Here is a 15,812-nt window from a genome sequence, read left to right as displayed (position 1 = left end):
AGGGTTGCTATAATCAGTGAGAGGGAATGATTCAACCAGGGTCTTTTGGGTTGAACATTAAATCGAGGGTCTGCTCAGGGTGGATTTCATAGTACTATCTGAGGAAGAGCAGAGAAGTTCTCCTAGTGTCTAAGTCAATTTTTTCCGACTCCTGTGCATGTGTGTGTGTTTGTGTCTCTTGGGCTTGCATGCTTGATGTTGAGTTTTTATTACTTTTCTTGCGTTTAGCGGTGAATAAATTTACTCTTTAAAAAAATAAATTTAGAGTACCCAATTCATTTTTTCCAATTAAGGGGCAATCTATTGTGGCCAATCCACCAACCCTGCACATCTTTGGGTTGTGGGGGTGAAACACGGGGAGAATATGCAAACTCCACACAGACAGTGACCAAGAGATGGGACCTCGGCGCGTGAGACCGCAGTGCTATCCACTGCGCCACCGTGCTGCCCTAAGTTTACTCTTTTTGTGATTCAAGAAAGCCTGGTGTGATTGGTTCCTTATTGCTGACCCCTTAAATAGTTAAATACATTCTGATTTGGAAAAAGCATAACCTCATGAAAAATAAATGGAAACCTTTGTTGTGACCAACCGAGGATGTTGAATAGAGAGGAGGTATTTCTATGATGCAGATATGGGTCATGTCATGATTATGACCTGGACTAATATTACATGCCTTTTTGATAAGTTGTTAAATGGAATTCAGTAAATGTATTAATTTTTGGATGCTCATCAGAAACAATGACCATGTAAATGGTTGGATTGTCAAATTAAATGGTACCTGAATGTCTTTCATGGATGGGAACCTGCTACTCCAATACTGGCAAAGGTCTGGCCTATATGTGACTCTAGTCCTAATAATCCAATCATTTGTAATACAGTTCACCAGATTCTTATCTGGGTATTGAGAGCAACAGAGGTCTGAGAGCCAATGTAGAAAACCTGGAGAACAGGTCACAAAGTCAGCACTTGAGGGTCATGGTTGTGCCTGAGGGGCTAGAGGGCCAGAGGCCTACAGAGTACTTTGTCGAGATGCATACAAAGTTGATGGGGGAGGGGGAGGACCCCTCCCACTACGAATTGGACCGGGTCCACCAGGCACTCAGGCCGAAACCAAAAACGAATGAACCGCTGAGAGCTGTGATCATCTGCTTTCACAATTTTCAGGTAAAAGAGAAGTTGCTGAGGTGGCTGAAGCAGAGGTGGGAGGTGGAGTGGAACGGTGACGATATAAGTATATACAAGGATGTTATGACGGAGTTGTCAAGGAGACGGGCGGCCTTCAGTCGGGCTAAGGCGGCATTGTATCAACGCAACATACGGTTTGGTATGGTCTACCAAAGCTGAGGGTTACACATAACAGCAGGGACTACTACTTTGAGATGGAGGATATTGTAAAGGCAGAAAGCCTGGGACTGCACTGAGTTTGGACTGTGATGGTTTATGGTCCTTTATGTTGTTCTTTCCCTTTATGGCTGTTTATCTTTAACTGTTTTATGAAAGAGGTTTTGGGCTGGGTCAGATTGGGGAGGGCGGTTGGGATTTGTGGTTGTTGGGTTTGACGGCTTGTTGTGTTGCAGGGTGTTGGGAGTTTGGAGGATTTGGGTTGTGGGGGCTTTGGAGTTGGTGTGTTCTTTCAATGTGGGGGAGGGCGCTCTGGCGGGGGCAGCCGCGCTAGCAAATGCAATGTTGGCTATTGAGCGGGAGCGAGGTGGGGGAAGGGGCCTTATTGGAACCTGTATGGGCAGGTTTCGATGGGCCTGGGCGGTGTCAATGGTGGGGGGGATGGGGACAATACTGGATGAGGTATTTTCAAGAGGAAGTGGTGGGGGATTCTGGGAAGGGGAGGAGTAGGGGGCTGACGTGACTAGGGCTGGGGTTGAGTCTTGCCAGTCAGGCGGGGCCTGGGGGGGTGGTCAAGATGGATAGAAGGGCAGGAGGGGGGTGGGAGTGGGGGGAGGGGGTTGGGGGGGGGGGGGGTGAGAGACCCCCCGGTCGGAGTGGTGACGTGGAATGTGCGAGAGTTGGGGGGACTGGTGAAGAGAGCGTGGGTTTTCTCGCACTTGAAGGGCCTTGAAAGCGGATGTGGTGCAGTTACAGGAGACTCAGAGGGTAAAGGACCAGCTGAGGCCGAGGAAGGGCTGGGTGAGCCAGTAGTTTCATCCGGGCTTTGACAGCAGGACCCGGGGGGATGGCAATGCTGGTGGGCAAACGAGTGAGGTTCCAGATGGAGAAGGTGGTGGCAGACCAACTGGGCCGGTACGTGATAGTAACGGGTGCATTGGAAGGGAGGCTTAGCGTATATGCCATGAACTAGGACAGCGCTGGGTTTGTGAAGAAAATGTTGGCTGCCATTCCAGATGTGGATACTTATTGTTGATAAGGGGGGGGGAGGTGGTGCAGGAATACAGTGTTGGACACAAATGTGGATAGGACCCGGCCAGGCTTGCTGGTCCCTTGGTGGGGGCGGATGGGGGAGGGGGGCTGAAAGTGCTGGCTGGGTTTATGAAGGAGATGGGAGGGGAAGGGTGGACCCGTGGAGGTTGTTACATACTCTTTTTTTCACCAGTGCATAAGGTGTACTCGAGGATTGACTTTTTTGTGGTGGGGAAGACGCTGCTAGCTGGGGTGAGGAAGGCAGAGTATTCGGCGATTGTGATATCGAACCATTCTCCGCACTGGGTGGATTTGGCTTTGGAGAAGGGGCCTGCCCCAGAGGCCGGCTTGGAGGCTCGATGTAGGTTTGATGGCAGATCTGAATTTTTGCACGAAAATGGGGACAGTGATTGAGTAGTGCATGGGGTTTAACCAGAATGGGGAGGTTTTGCCATCGGTGGCCTGGGAGGCATTGAAGGCGGTAGTGAGGGGTGGTAATTTCATTCAAAGCAAAGGTGGATAGGGAGGCACGGGAGGAGCAGCAGCGGTTGGTGGAGGAGATTTTGGAGGTAGATGGGAGATATGCAGAGGACCCAGAACCGGGACGTTTTGTGAGGAGGAAGGAGTTGAGGGCAAAATTTGACCTTCTATCCACGGGAAGTGCGGTTCAGCAGCTGAGGCGAGCAAGGGGGGTGTCTGTGGAGAGAGGGCCAGTTGGTTGCTGGTGGGCCAGCTCCATCGGCAAGCAGCAGCGAGGGAGATTGTGCGGAATAGAGATGGGATGGGCGGGTTGGTAATGGCACCGGAGCAGTTGAATAACACATTTGAAGACTTTTATAGGGACTCGTATAAGTTGGAGCTGCCGGATGATACGTAGGATATGAGGTAGTCTTAGCCTTCGCCTTTTTGATCGCTTGCAGGCGGGTCCTGTTGGGGCGGAGGTTCCCCCCCACCCCCCTCCCCGTGCCTCGGCTTGGCTGGGGGATATAATGGAGCTCCTCTACTTGGAGAAGGTGAAACTTGCTCTGAGAGGGGCAGATGAGGGGTTCCATCAGAGATGGGATTTGTTTACCTTGGGGATCTGGTTGCTGTCGAGGGTGTTGTGTTGGGTACTCTGCTACACAGACGAACCAACACGGTTGTGGATGTTACAGCTCAGTTTTATTACTAACAATATTTACAATGGTAAACTGGTTACTGTGGTTCGATCATAACCCTTGAATCTGTGGACCTATCCCTAACGCTATCTTGGAGTGGCACTCAGCACATGGTGGATGTCTGAGTGGCTTGTTGTGAGCTCTGTGCCCTGAGCTGTCTCCTGCTGGAATGGACGGGAAGTGTCGTGTTCCCCATTTTATAGTGTGTATGCTCTTGCCTGTGATTGGCTGTGGTGTTGTGTGTGTATTGATTGGTCCGTTGATCTGTCCATCAGTATGTATGTATGTTTGCACCATGATGTTTACCTGAATATCATGACATCCCCCCTTTTTGTACAAGAACATGTGCCTATGTGGTTATAAATAGAGATGTGTACTGAGTGCAGCTGATTGTGTGTGTGTGCAATATCTACAGCATGTACATGGGGCTAAACTATATACAAGGGGCGATGTCAGGTGCGACATAGCAACGAGGTTGTACCATAAACAAAAGACATGGAAATGTTGAACGTCAAAACGAACTCCTGTAATGACAAGGAAAAATAGAAACATATTAACACAGTGGTATGATACATCAGTGAGTTTAATGTTCAAACAGGCTCATAAGTCCAGTCTAGTAGGTGGGCGACGAATTCGGGTTGACCGCCTCAATGGTGGGTCAGGATTCACCGACTGAGGAATGGGCCTGGCCACGGGCGACGACGGAATGGGCATGGTGGCAGGAAGCTCCACGAAGTCGACATCAGGAACAACAGGAGGGCATGGTACCGGTGTAAGTTCCCGTAGCGAGCGTGGAAGCAAGCGAAGAGCCCGGCGATTGCGCCTGCGAATGGAGCCATCAGGTATGCGAACCAGGAACGAGCGGGGAGCCACGAAGCACCAATCTTCGGCAGGTGCTGACCAGCCACCTTCTGGTAGGTGGATGCGGACTTCGTCTCCAGGCGCCAGGGCGGGAAGATCAGTTGCCCGTGTGTCATATGCCATCTTCTGGCGAACGCGCTGCTGTTGCATCCTGTGCAGTACCGGAGCATGGTTGGTTGTGGGGACCAGAATGGATGGCACAGTGGTCCTGAGGATTCGTAGGTAGGTCTCACAGTTACCGGGTTCCAATCCTGGTACTATGTAGTGTTGGGTGCTCTGCTACACAGACGAACCAACACGGTTGCGGATGGTACAACTCAGTTTGAATACTAACAATATTTACAATGGTAAATTGGTTACTGTGGTTCGATCATAACCCTTGAATCTGTGGACCTATTCCGAATACTATCTTGGAGTGGCACTCAGCACATGGTGGATGTCTGAGTGGCTTGTTGTGAGCTCTGTGCCCTGAGCTGTCTCCTGCTGGAATGGACGGGAAGTGTCGTGTTCTCCGTTTTATAGTGTGTGTGCTCTTGCCTGTGATTGGCTGTGGTGTTGTGTGTGTATTGATTGGTCTGTTGATCTGTCCATCAGTATGTATGTATGTTTGTACCATGATGTTTACCTGAATATCATGACAGAGGGGTGAGGGGGGAGGTAGTTAGGGGCAGGGCTGGATTTGTGTTGGGGTTATATTTATTTTTTGCAAAAATGTTGAAAGTTTTAATAAAAATATAAATGTTTAAATCATATCTGGGCATTTAGGAATGAGGAACAAATGCAACCTTGTCAAATCTACCAGCATCCATAGAGAAAATGAACAATAGTCATTCTAAGTTATTTATTTTATCCTCGTACGAATGACTGATTATGCCAGCCATTTATTCAGTTATGCTGCTGTGAAGGACTTTTTATGTGACAGGTGCTATATAATTACAACCACGGTATTGTTCTTTAACCAGTTGTTTCATTGTAACTGTCTTCTTTAATTCTTTTTACTTCTCTGAGTCCAAATTTAACTGTGGACAATGGTTTGGTTAATGTTTAAGGCCCTGTTTCTGCTGGCCACAATCCAGCCAGATATTAGGCCGTGAACCCTGATAAGCCAAATGTTTTGCCCCTGAGCAACAATGGGGGCCGTTTTCATCTTCTCTGCCTGGGTATTAACTGTCAATATACCCTGATTTCCGCCCTGCTGGAATCAAAGGGCAGGAGATGCTTGCTTCCAGATTACTGCCCAGGAGGTGACAGAAAATATTTACCTCAATATTTACCCGATTGCAGTTAATCGCTGCTTATGTCATCCTCAGATCATGCAGTTGCTGACGAAAGGAAACAGACAACGAACGCAAGAGCCAACAGCTGCCAACAAGACCTCATCCCGTTCCCACGCAGTGCTGCAGGTCACCGTGAAACAAAAGAGCCGACTGAAAAATATTACAGAGGAGATACGAGTTGGGCGCCTCTTTTTGATTGACCTTGCTGGATCGGAGAGAGCATCTCAGGTAATTGTGGATCCCGCCAGTGTCCACAACTTCTTTGGGTACTTCAATTTGTCCTTTTATAAATAACGTTCGAGAAGTGGAGGTCTTGTGGTGCAGTGGGTAGCTTCCCTCTCTCTGGGCCAGAAGTTTCCGGTTCGAGTCCCACTCCAGGACTTGATGGCCACGGGAGGTGTGTTCACCATGTGGCCAAACAGGTTGAATATCAGGATATAAATCCTTTCAATATGCCTGAGGGTGAGAGTGGGAGAGTTTCCAGGTCAGCCATACTGCAAAATGCAATCATAAACCACCGCAAGACTTTGCCAAGCATCAGCAGGGACCAATCCAATGGAAGTCCATGGTCGCCAATGCCCTGTTAAGACATGGTCCCTGGAGGATTATTCACATGTTTGCATTAAAGAATTTGCTGTAATTTGGGAAAAATGCTTTGCTGATCAAATTCAAGATGCACCGTCTCCCCAGCATTTGTCTATTTAGCTGCTTCCCAGTATTTCAAATTTTTCTTCTCTAACTTAACAGCGAAAATGGGATTGGTGGTGGGGTTGGCAGCAGGAGAGTCGAGAAGGAAGAGTTTTGATCTCCTGAGGCAGTTTACCAATATCTGCTGCACCAAATTTGGGGGAGAGAGATAAATCACCCCTGGCTGCTGTTCGCCACTCCTCGTGGCGGGCTTGAGCTGGCATTGGTGGAGGCTGGGGAGCCGGAAAACCAGCCACACTTTCAGCCTCAGGGTATCTGTGGTCGCGGGAAACGGGGACCTTGAGGGGAATGAGCAATGCATAAAATGGATGAAGGTATTATGTTACTGATTCGTTCATTCGCTTATTCCTCTGGATTAAAACCATTGTGGGTACTCTGTTTCCCAATCTTTTTCATTAATGGAATTTGTGAATTGCACAGAAAAAGCGACTACGTCCAAGGAGAGATAAACTAAGAAAAAGTACAAATGGAGAACGAGTAAAAGATAGTCAACATCGCAGTGTATGCAGCAGTGTAGGGATTTTGAGTAATATCAAGTTGGACCTTAAGTATAGCATTACAGCACTCAACACTAGGCAGGGCGAAGTTAATGAACAATAATGTTTAAGGATCATGCAAAGACAAGAGGTGCTGCAAAGTGAGGTCTCAATTTACAGTGCAGAAGGAGGTCTTTCGGCCCATCGAGTCTGCACCGGCCCTTGGAAAGAGCACCCTACTTAAGCCCATACCTCCACCCTATCCCCGTAACCCAGTAACCCCACCTAACCTTTTTGGACACTAAGGGCAATTTATCATGGCCAATCCACCTAACCTGCACATCTTTGGACAGTGGGAGGAAACCAGAGCACCCGGAGGAAACCCATGCAGACACAGGCGAATGTGCAAACTCCACCAAGACACCTGGAACCCTGGAGCTGTGGGACAACAGTGCTAACCACTGTGCTACCTTACCATCTGACAAGATGTAAGCTGGAAAGAGTCACAAGGGACCTAAACAGGCTCAATGCTGGGAAAAGTGGCTGAGAGCAAGTTCATGGGAATTGGCACCAAGGGAGATCCTATACATTGAGACAATTTGGGGTGGGGGGGTGGGGTGGGGGGTGGGGGGGGGGGTGCGAAATGCAACATCGTATTGCGGGGAGCATAACAATCAGAAATGGAGAAACACAATGGTGTCTCCAACTCACCTAGGCGGATGGGTATGTGGAAAGGCCAGAGACAGTCAGGGAATGTTGTGGAGCAATCTCCCATGCAAACACAGAGACAGAAAGGGTAGATATGGAGACATCTCGTTATTGATTTTCTGCCAACAGACTCAGAACACAGGCAAACGGATGAAGGAAGGAGCCCACATTAACCGATCACTGTTGGCACTGGGGAACTGTATCAATGCGCTGAGTGAGAAGGGAGCAAATCGATCCCAGTACATCAACTACAGAGACAGCAAACTGACCCGGTTGCTAAAGGTACACTTCTGTTTCCACCCAAGCACCACAAGCTGTTTTTAAACATTTAAAAAAGAACTCTCTCGGGATACTTGTGTCGTTGCTAAGTCGATCCGGAAACTTGCATGAAAATTCATCCAGAGAAACCTTCCGGAATACTCTTCTCTGCAGTATCATGTTGCCTCCTGGTGACAGTGGAACCCCCTCCCCTCACTCATTCTCATCGTAACATAATGCAGCTGCTGGTATAGAAATAAGGTATAAGGTAAAATCACCATAGTCCCAGATGACCAAAGGCTGCTTTCCCCTTTGAGGGGGAGAGCTTATTGGTGGTGATTTGACTTGAGGATCACCACACCTCAGGCGAGGGGCAAGATTAACCTCAGCCGGTACGGGAATTGAACCCGTGCCATTGGCCTCGCTCTGCGTCACAAACCAGCTGTCCAGCCAACTGAGCTAAACCGGCCCCCACAAAAATAGAGCCTTGCAAACTATGGCTCTTCAGTTTAATCAGCTGGCAAACCAGGATGAGCGTGGATAAGGTCAGGTGCCTCTGTACCTAATTGTTTGATCTGCCTTGCTGCCAACCCACCAATCCAGGACTGCCATTTCCAAATGTATCCTCAAAATGGATCCTCAGCAAGCCTTAGATCTAAACTCTGTATATTTAAGCAAAAATTTAATTTTCTTTGATGTGTTGCAGGATTCATTGGGTGGAAACAGTAGGACAGTTATGATCGCTCACATCAGCCCCGCCAGTGCATCTTTTGAGGAGTCAAGGAACACGCTGATGTATGCTGACCGTGCGAAGAACATTAAAACTAGGGTATGGATGAGTTGGTGTTTTGATTTGAATGCGATTTAAATGCAGTCCCTTTGCCTTCCCTTTCCTGAAGAGAGAGAATAGGGCAGGAAGTAGCAGGTGCATGGATGGGAGTCCACGTCGAAACATAACTGAACCATAAAACATTCTCAGATATTATTGAAGTGGGATGTTGGTGCATGCAATTTGTGTTCCTCGTTTATTCTTATTGTCAAAGGCTGGTTGGGAAGAGAGTTCAAGAATCACTAGGTCTTGATGGAAACCATTCAGTAGGATGGCACAGAGTGGATTCTCCACTCTCTACCTACCCCCCCCCCCGATTATCTCCCTTTTTCTGCTGAAGGCCTGTTTCCTGCGTTTGTGCCCGCAGCCCTCTGGTAGATCACGCATTGTTTCTGCTTTGTAAATGTAGAAGTGAGTGTTGGAAGGCTACTTACTTCACAGTGTGCATCTGCAAAACACACCCAGCATCCACGCAAAGGCACTTTCAGTAGAGGTCACCGGATGGCAGCCAAGAGTGGAACCCCAGCTCAGGAGAATGCAGGGTGCTCCAGAGTGCAGACTTCAATTCGAACACCTGAAGTCTCTGAAACTGCACTTTCGTCCTTTTTTTAAAATTTGACCATGGGATCTGAGCATCACTGCCAATAAAGGCCCATATTTGTTTCTCATCCCTAATTGACCCTAAGCAGGTGGTAGTGAGCCAACTTCTTGAACTGTTGCAATCCTCCTGGTACACCCGCACTGCTGTTGGGAAGGGTTTTCCAGGATTTTTATCCAGAGGTAGTGAAGGAACGGTGATATAGTTCCAAGTCAGGATGGTGAGTGACTTGGAGGGCAACTTGATGATGGTGCTTTTCCCATGCATCAAAAGCCCTTGTCATCCTAGATGGTAGAATTTGGAAGGTGCTGTTGAAGAAACCTGAGTGCGTTACTGCAGTGCATCTTGTAGCTGATGTACACTGTTGCCACTGTGCATCAGTGGTGAAGGGGGTGACTGTTTAATGTGTTGGATAGGATGCCGATCAAGCAAGCTACTTTATCTTGGATGGTGCTGAACTTCTTGAGTGTTGTTGGAGCTACCTTCATCCAGGCAAGTGGAGAGTATTCCATTACATTCTTGGCTTGTGCCTTGTAGATGATGAACAGGCTTTGGGGGGGTCAAGAGGTGAGTTATTCACCATAGAATTCCAAATCTCTTACAGCCACAGTCTTTATATCGCTATTCCAGTTCAGTTCCTGGACAATGATAACCCCCAGGATGTTCATAGTGGGGGATTCAGCGATGCTAATGACATTGAATGTTAAGGGGCGATGATCTCTCTTGTTGGAGATGGTCATTACCTGACACTTGTGTAGCGCAAATGTTACGTGCTACTTCTCTGCCCAAGCCTGTATATTGTCAGCCCAAGCCTGGACATGGACTGCATCAGTATATGAGGAATCGTGAATGGTGCTGAACATTGGTGCAATCATTAGCAAACATCCCTACTTCTGACCTTACAATGGAAGGAAGGTCATTGATGAAGCAGCTCAAGATCATAGATCATAGAATCCCCACAGTGCAGAAGGAGACCATTCGGCCCACCGAGCCTGCACCAACCTTCTGAAAGAGAAACCCACCCAAGCACGCTCCCCATCCCATTAACCTCACCTTACCTTTAGACACTAAGGGCAATTTAGCATGGCCAATCCACCTAACCTGCACATCTTTGGACTGTGGGAGGAAACCAGAGCACCCAGAGGAAACCCATGCAGACATGGGGAGAACATACTAACTCCACACAGACAGCGACCCAAGGCTGGAATCAAACCCGGGTCCCTGGCACTGTGAGATAGCTGTGCTAACTACAGTGTCACTGTGCTGCCCCTAGGTTGGGCCTGGGATGCTACCCTGATTAACTCCTGTAGCGATGTCCTGGGGCTGAGATCATTGGCCTCAAACAACTGTCTTCCTTTGAGGCATGTATAGCTCCAAACAGTGGAGAGCTATCCCACTGATTCCCATTGACTCCAGTTTAGCTAGGGCTCCTTGATGCCACACTTGGTCAAATGCTGCCTTGATGTCAAGGGCAGTCACTCTCACCTCACCCCTGGAGTTCAGCCCTTTTGTCCATGTTTGAACCAAGGCCGCAATGAGGTCAGGAGCCGAGTGACCCTGGCACAACCCAAACTGAGCGCCAGTGAGCAGGTTATTGCTGAATAAGTGCCGCTTGATAGCCTAAACCTAAACCTATCACTAACCTTCCATCACTTTGCTGTGTTTTGGGGACAAGGTATACCTGGGCAATTGTCCACATTGTTGGGGAGATGTTACAGCTGGAGCAGCATGTCTAGGGGCTTGGCTGGTTCTAGAACACAAATGCACAGTCCCTCAGTCGGGATGTTGTCAGGCCACATTGCCTTTGCTGCAATGATTTAATGATTGCTCTTCTTCAAAGCAAATATGAGGAATGATAAGATATTCTATTTTAATCAAGAAAATTCTAAACAATGGTATATAGAAAGAAGAAGAGATTTACACTTATAGCATCTTTCATGATCTCAGAACATCTCAAATGCGACTTTTGAAGTATAATTGTTGTTAGAATGCAGACAATACTGCAGCTGATTTGCACACAGCAAGGCCCCACAAACAGCAGTGAGATCAGAACCAGGGGTGAAATTCTCCGGCATTGGCGCGATGTCCGCCGACCGGCGCCAAAAACGGCGCAAATCAGTCGGGTATTGTGCCGCCCCAAAGGTGCGGAATCCTCCGCATCTTGGGGGGCCGAGCCCCAACCTTGAGGGGGTAGGCACGCGCCGAACTAATTTCCGCCCCAGCAGCTGGCGGAAAAGGCCTTTGGTGTGCCCCGCCAGTTGGCGCGGAAATGACATCTCCGGGCGGCGCATGCGCGGGAGCGTTAGCGGCTGCTCACGGCATCCCCGCGCATGCGCTGTGGAGGGAGTCTCTTCCGCCTCCGCCATGGTGTAGACCGTGGCGAAGGCGGAAGGAAAAGAGTGCCCCCACGGCGCAGGCCCGCCCGCGGATCGGTGGGACCCGATCGCGGGCCAGGCCACCGTGGGGGCACCCCCCGGGGCCAGGTCGCCTCGCAGGACCCCGGACCCCAGGACCCCGGAGCCCGCCCACGCCGCCTTGTCCTGCCGGTAAGAGAGGTGGTTTAATCCACGCCGGCGGGACAGGCATCATAGCAGCGGGACTTCGGCCCATTCGGGCCGGAGAATCGTGGGGAGGGGCCCGCCAACCGGCTTGGCACGATTCTCGCCCCCGCCAAATATCCGGTGCCGGAGAATTCGGCAACCGGCGGGGGCGGGATTCATGCCAGCCCCCGGCGATTCTCCAACCTGGCGGGGGGTCGGAGAATCTCGCCCCAGATTACTGTTCTACTAGACACTGGGGAGAACTGACCTGCAATGTCATGGGATCTTTTTTAAAATAAATTTAGAGTAGCCAATTATTTTTCTTTTCCAATGAAGGGGTAATTTAGCGTGGCCAATCCACCTAACCAGCACATCTTTGTGTTGTGGGGGGGAAACCCACGCAGACGCAGGGAGAATGTGCAAATTCCACACGGACAGTGACCCAGGGCCGGGATTCGAACCCGGGTCCTCAGCGCTGCAGTCCCAGTGCTAACAGTGTCATAGGATCTTTAACATTTACCTGATTGGGTAGAACGACAAGGGCCTCAAACTTATCACTCACGGAAAGACGGCATTGCAACTTACGCTCAGAACTGGATTAAAGGATACGGCTAGATTTCGTGTTCATGTTTCAGGAATGGAACTTGAGCACAGATTACCACCGTGTTTATTTTAGCCCAGACAGAGTGAGGCCTCTTTTTAAAAAAAAAAAAAATTTTATTCTCCTTTTTCACACTTTAGCCCAGGCAGAGTGAGGCCTCTTTTTTTTTTTAGTTTTTATTCTCCTTTTTCACATTTTCTCTCAAATTTACACCCACCAACAACAAACAATAATCAGTAACAAATATGTCAATCCCCATATCAATAACAACAATCCCATCCTCCTACCAAACCCCAAACATTAGCCCCCATGTTCACATAAACAAATGACAAAAAGGAATCAGGAATCACCCATAGTCACCATCAACACACACCGCCCCCCCTCCCCCCAACCCTCCCATCCACCCCCCCCCCCCCCAACTAATGTTCGATGTTATCCAGTTCTTGAAAGTGTATGATGAATAATGCCCATGAATTGTAGAACTCCTCCATCCTTCCCCTCAGTTCAAACTTGACCTTCTCAAGAGTCAAGAATTCCAACAGGTCCCCCCGCCACGCCAGGGCATAGGGTGGAGAGGTTGCTCTCCATCCCATCAGGATCCGCCTTCGGGCAATCAACGAGGCGAAGGCTACAACATCTGCCTCCGCACCCGTTTCCAATCCTTGCTGGTCCGACACCCCGAATATGATCACCTGAGGACCCGAGTCCAGTTTCACATGCACCACTTTAGAAATTGCCTTAAAAACTTCCTTCCAGTAATCCTCTAGCTTTGGACAGGACCAAAACATATGAATGTGATTAGCGCCCCCCCCCCCCCTTCAACGTTCACACACATCTTCTACTCCTTCAAAGAATCGGCTCATCCTCGCCCTCGTGAGGTGTGCTCTGTATACCACCTTCAGCTGTATCAGCCCCAACCTCGCGCACGAGGTGGAGGCATTCACTCTCCGGAGTACCTCACACCAGAACCCCTCCTCCATATCCTCTCCTAACTCTTCCTCCCACTTTGCTTTGATCCCTTCCAGTGGTGCCTGCTCCTCTTCCAAAATAGCTCCGTAAACCGTTGACACTACCCCCTTTACCAGTCCCCCTGTCGTCAGCACCTCCTCCAGCAACGTGGAGGCCAGCTCCACCGGGAAGCTCTGTATCTCCTTTCTGGCAAAATCTCGAACCTGCACATATCTAAACATTTCCCCCTGCTCCAGCCCATACTTTACTTCCAGCTCCTTCAATCCTGCAAACCGATCCCTAAGAAACAAATCATTTAGTGTCTTAATCCCCTTCTCCTCCCATTTCTGAAAATTTCCATCCCACCTCCCTGGCTCAAATCTGTGGTTCCCCAGAATCGGCATTTTCCTTGACCCTGCCCCCAAACCGAAATGTTGGCAAAACTGCCTCCAAATTCTCAATGAAGCTTTTATTACCGGACTCCCTGAGTACTTCCCCGCGGCTATCGGGAGCGGCGCTGTTTCAAGTGCTTTCAATCCCGACCCACTGCACAAACTCTCCTCCATTCTGACCCACTGGGAATCAACCCCTCTGATCCAGCTCCGCACCTTCTCCACATTCGCCACCCAGTAGTAATACATCAGGTTCGGAAGACCCAAACCCCCTGCCTGCCTTCCCCTCTGTAGCAGCACCTTTCTAACTCTGGCCACCTTCCGTCCCCATATGAACGAAGTAATCCTTCCCTCAATCTCTCTGAAAAAAGCCTTTGGCAGGAAAATCGGCAGGCATTGTAAAATGAACAGAAATCGTGGCAACACATTCATTTTAGGGGCTCGGTTCCGACACATATAACAGCAAATCATCGGCATATAAGGACACCCTATGCTCCATGCACCCCCGCACTATTCCTTTCCATACCCCCAAACTTCTTAATGCGATGGCCAATGGCTCAATCGCGAGTGCAAACATCCCTGCCTAGTCCCACGGTGGAGAGAAAAGTATTTCGAGCTGAGGGGCTGTTTTAGCACACTGGGCTAAATCGCTGGCTTTGAAAGCAGACCAAGGCAGGCCAGCAGCACGGTTCGATTCCTGTAACAGCCTCCCCGAACAGGCGCCGGAATGTGGCGACTAGGGGCTTTTCACAGTAACTTAATTTGAAGCCTACTTGTGACAATAAACGATTTTCATTTCATTTTTCATTTTAACCGCCTGTACCCGACCCGCCAGTGACAGAGGGAGACCATCCCACCTTGCCAGATCAGCTTTCACCCTCCCCACCAAACTAGAAATGTTGCACCTGCGGAGCCCCCCCCCACTCTCGGGCAACCTGCACCCCCAGGTACCTAAAGTAAGTCCCTGCCCTACGGAATGGCAACCCCCCCACCCCTGCCCCCAATCCCGGCCGAGACAGCACAAAATACTCACTATTGTCTAGATTTAGTTTGTACCCCGAGAAAGACCCAAACACTCGAAGCAGCTCCAATATTTCCCCTATCGACACACTCGGTTCCGACACGTATAACAGCAAGTCATCGGCAAATAAGTACACCCTATGCTCTATCCCCCCACCCGCCGCACTATTCCTTTCCATACCCCCAAACTTCTTGATGCGATGGCCAACGGCTCAATCGCGAGTGCAAACAGCAGGGGGGACATAGGACATCCCTGCCTAGTCCCACGGTGGAGAGAAAAGTATCTCGAGCTGATATTGTTTGTGCGGACACTCACCCTCGGCTCCTTATATAGTAGCTTTACCCAGTTCACAAATCTTGGTCCAATCCCAAACCGCTCCAGAACTGCCATCAAGTACCCCCATTCAAACGCCTTCTCAGCGTCCAATGCCACAACCACCTCTGTTTCCTTCCCCACTGCCGGTACCATAACGACGTTCAATACCTTCTAACGTTTGAAAAGAGCTGTCTCCCTCTCACGAACCCCGTCTGATCTCCTCCTATCACCTTCGGGAGGCACTCCTCCAGCCTACCCGCCAGTACCTTCACCAATACTTTTACGTCCACATTCAGAAGTGATATGGGCCTATACGACCCACTCCGTCGGATCCTTATCTTTTTTTACCCACAGGGAAATCAATGCCTGCCCCAAAGTTTGTGGCAACACCCCCTTCCCTATCGCCTCTTCAAACATCCCCATCATCAGGGGTGCCAGCTTATCCTTGAATTTTTTATAATATTCCACCGGAAACCCATCCGGCCCTGCCACCTTCCCCGACTGCATCTTCCCAATCGCATCCTTTATCTCCTGCTCCACTATCGCTCCTTCTAATGTAGCCCTGTCCCCCTCCCCTAGCCTCGGGTACTCCAATCCATCTAGAAATTCCTGCATCTCACGGTCTCCCCCAGATGGCTCTGACTTGTACAACCTCTCATAAAACTCCTCAAAAACCTTGTTAATCAGATCCGGAGCCACCACCAACTTCCCTTCCCTATCCCTCACCTGAACAATTTTCCTTGCCGCTG

The 15,812-nt window shown here is 49.5% G+C and overlaps 1 protein-coding gene across 1 annotated transcript in view; it reads left to right on the top strand.

Moving 5' to 3' along the window:
* Positions 1-15,812, top strand: part of LOC140394048 (kinesin-like protein KIF19) — a 467,556-nt gene that overhangs the window by 123,229 nt on the left and 328,515 nt on the right. The window contains exons 7-9 of the mRNA XM_072480844.1: positions 5,703-5,897; positions 7,691-7,843; positions 8,526-8,648. Of these exons, the coding sequence (XP_072336945.1) occupies positions 5,703-5,897; positions 7,691-7,843; positions 8,526-8,648 (471 nt within the window). The remainder of the gene's footprint in view (positions 1-5,702; positions 5,898-7,690; positions 7,844-8,525; positions 8,649-15,812) is intronic.

The sequence above is a fragment of the Scyliorhinus torazame genome, chromosome 17 (genome assembly GCF_047496885.1).
Source record: "Scyliorhinus torazame isolate Kashiwa2021f chromosome 17, sScyTor2.1, whole genome shotgun sequence".
Taxonomy (NCBI): Eukaryota; Metazoa; Chordata; class Chondrichthyes; order Carcharhiniformes; family Scyliorhinidae; genus Scyliorhinus; species Scyliorhinus torazame.
Note: the sequence above shows the minus strand (reverse complement) of the source record. Positions and strands in the feature narration are given on the sequence as shown.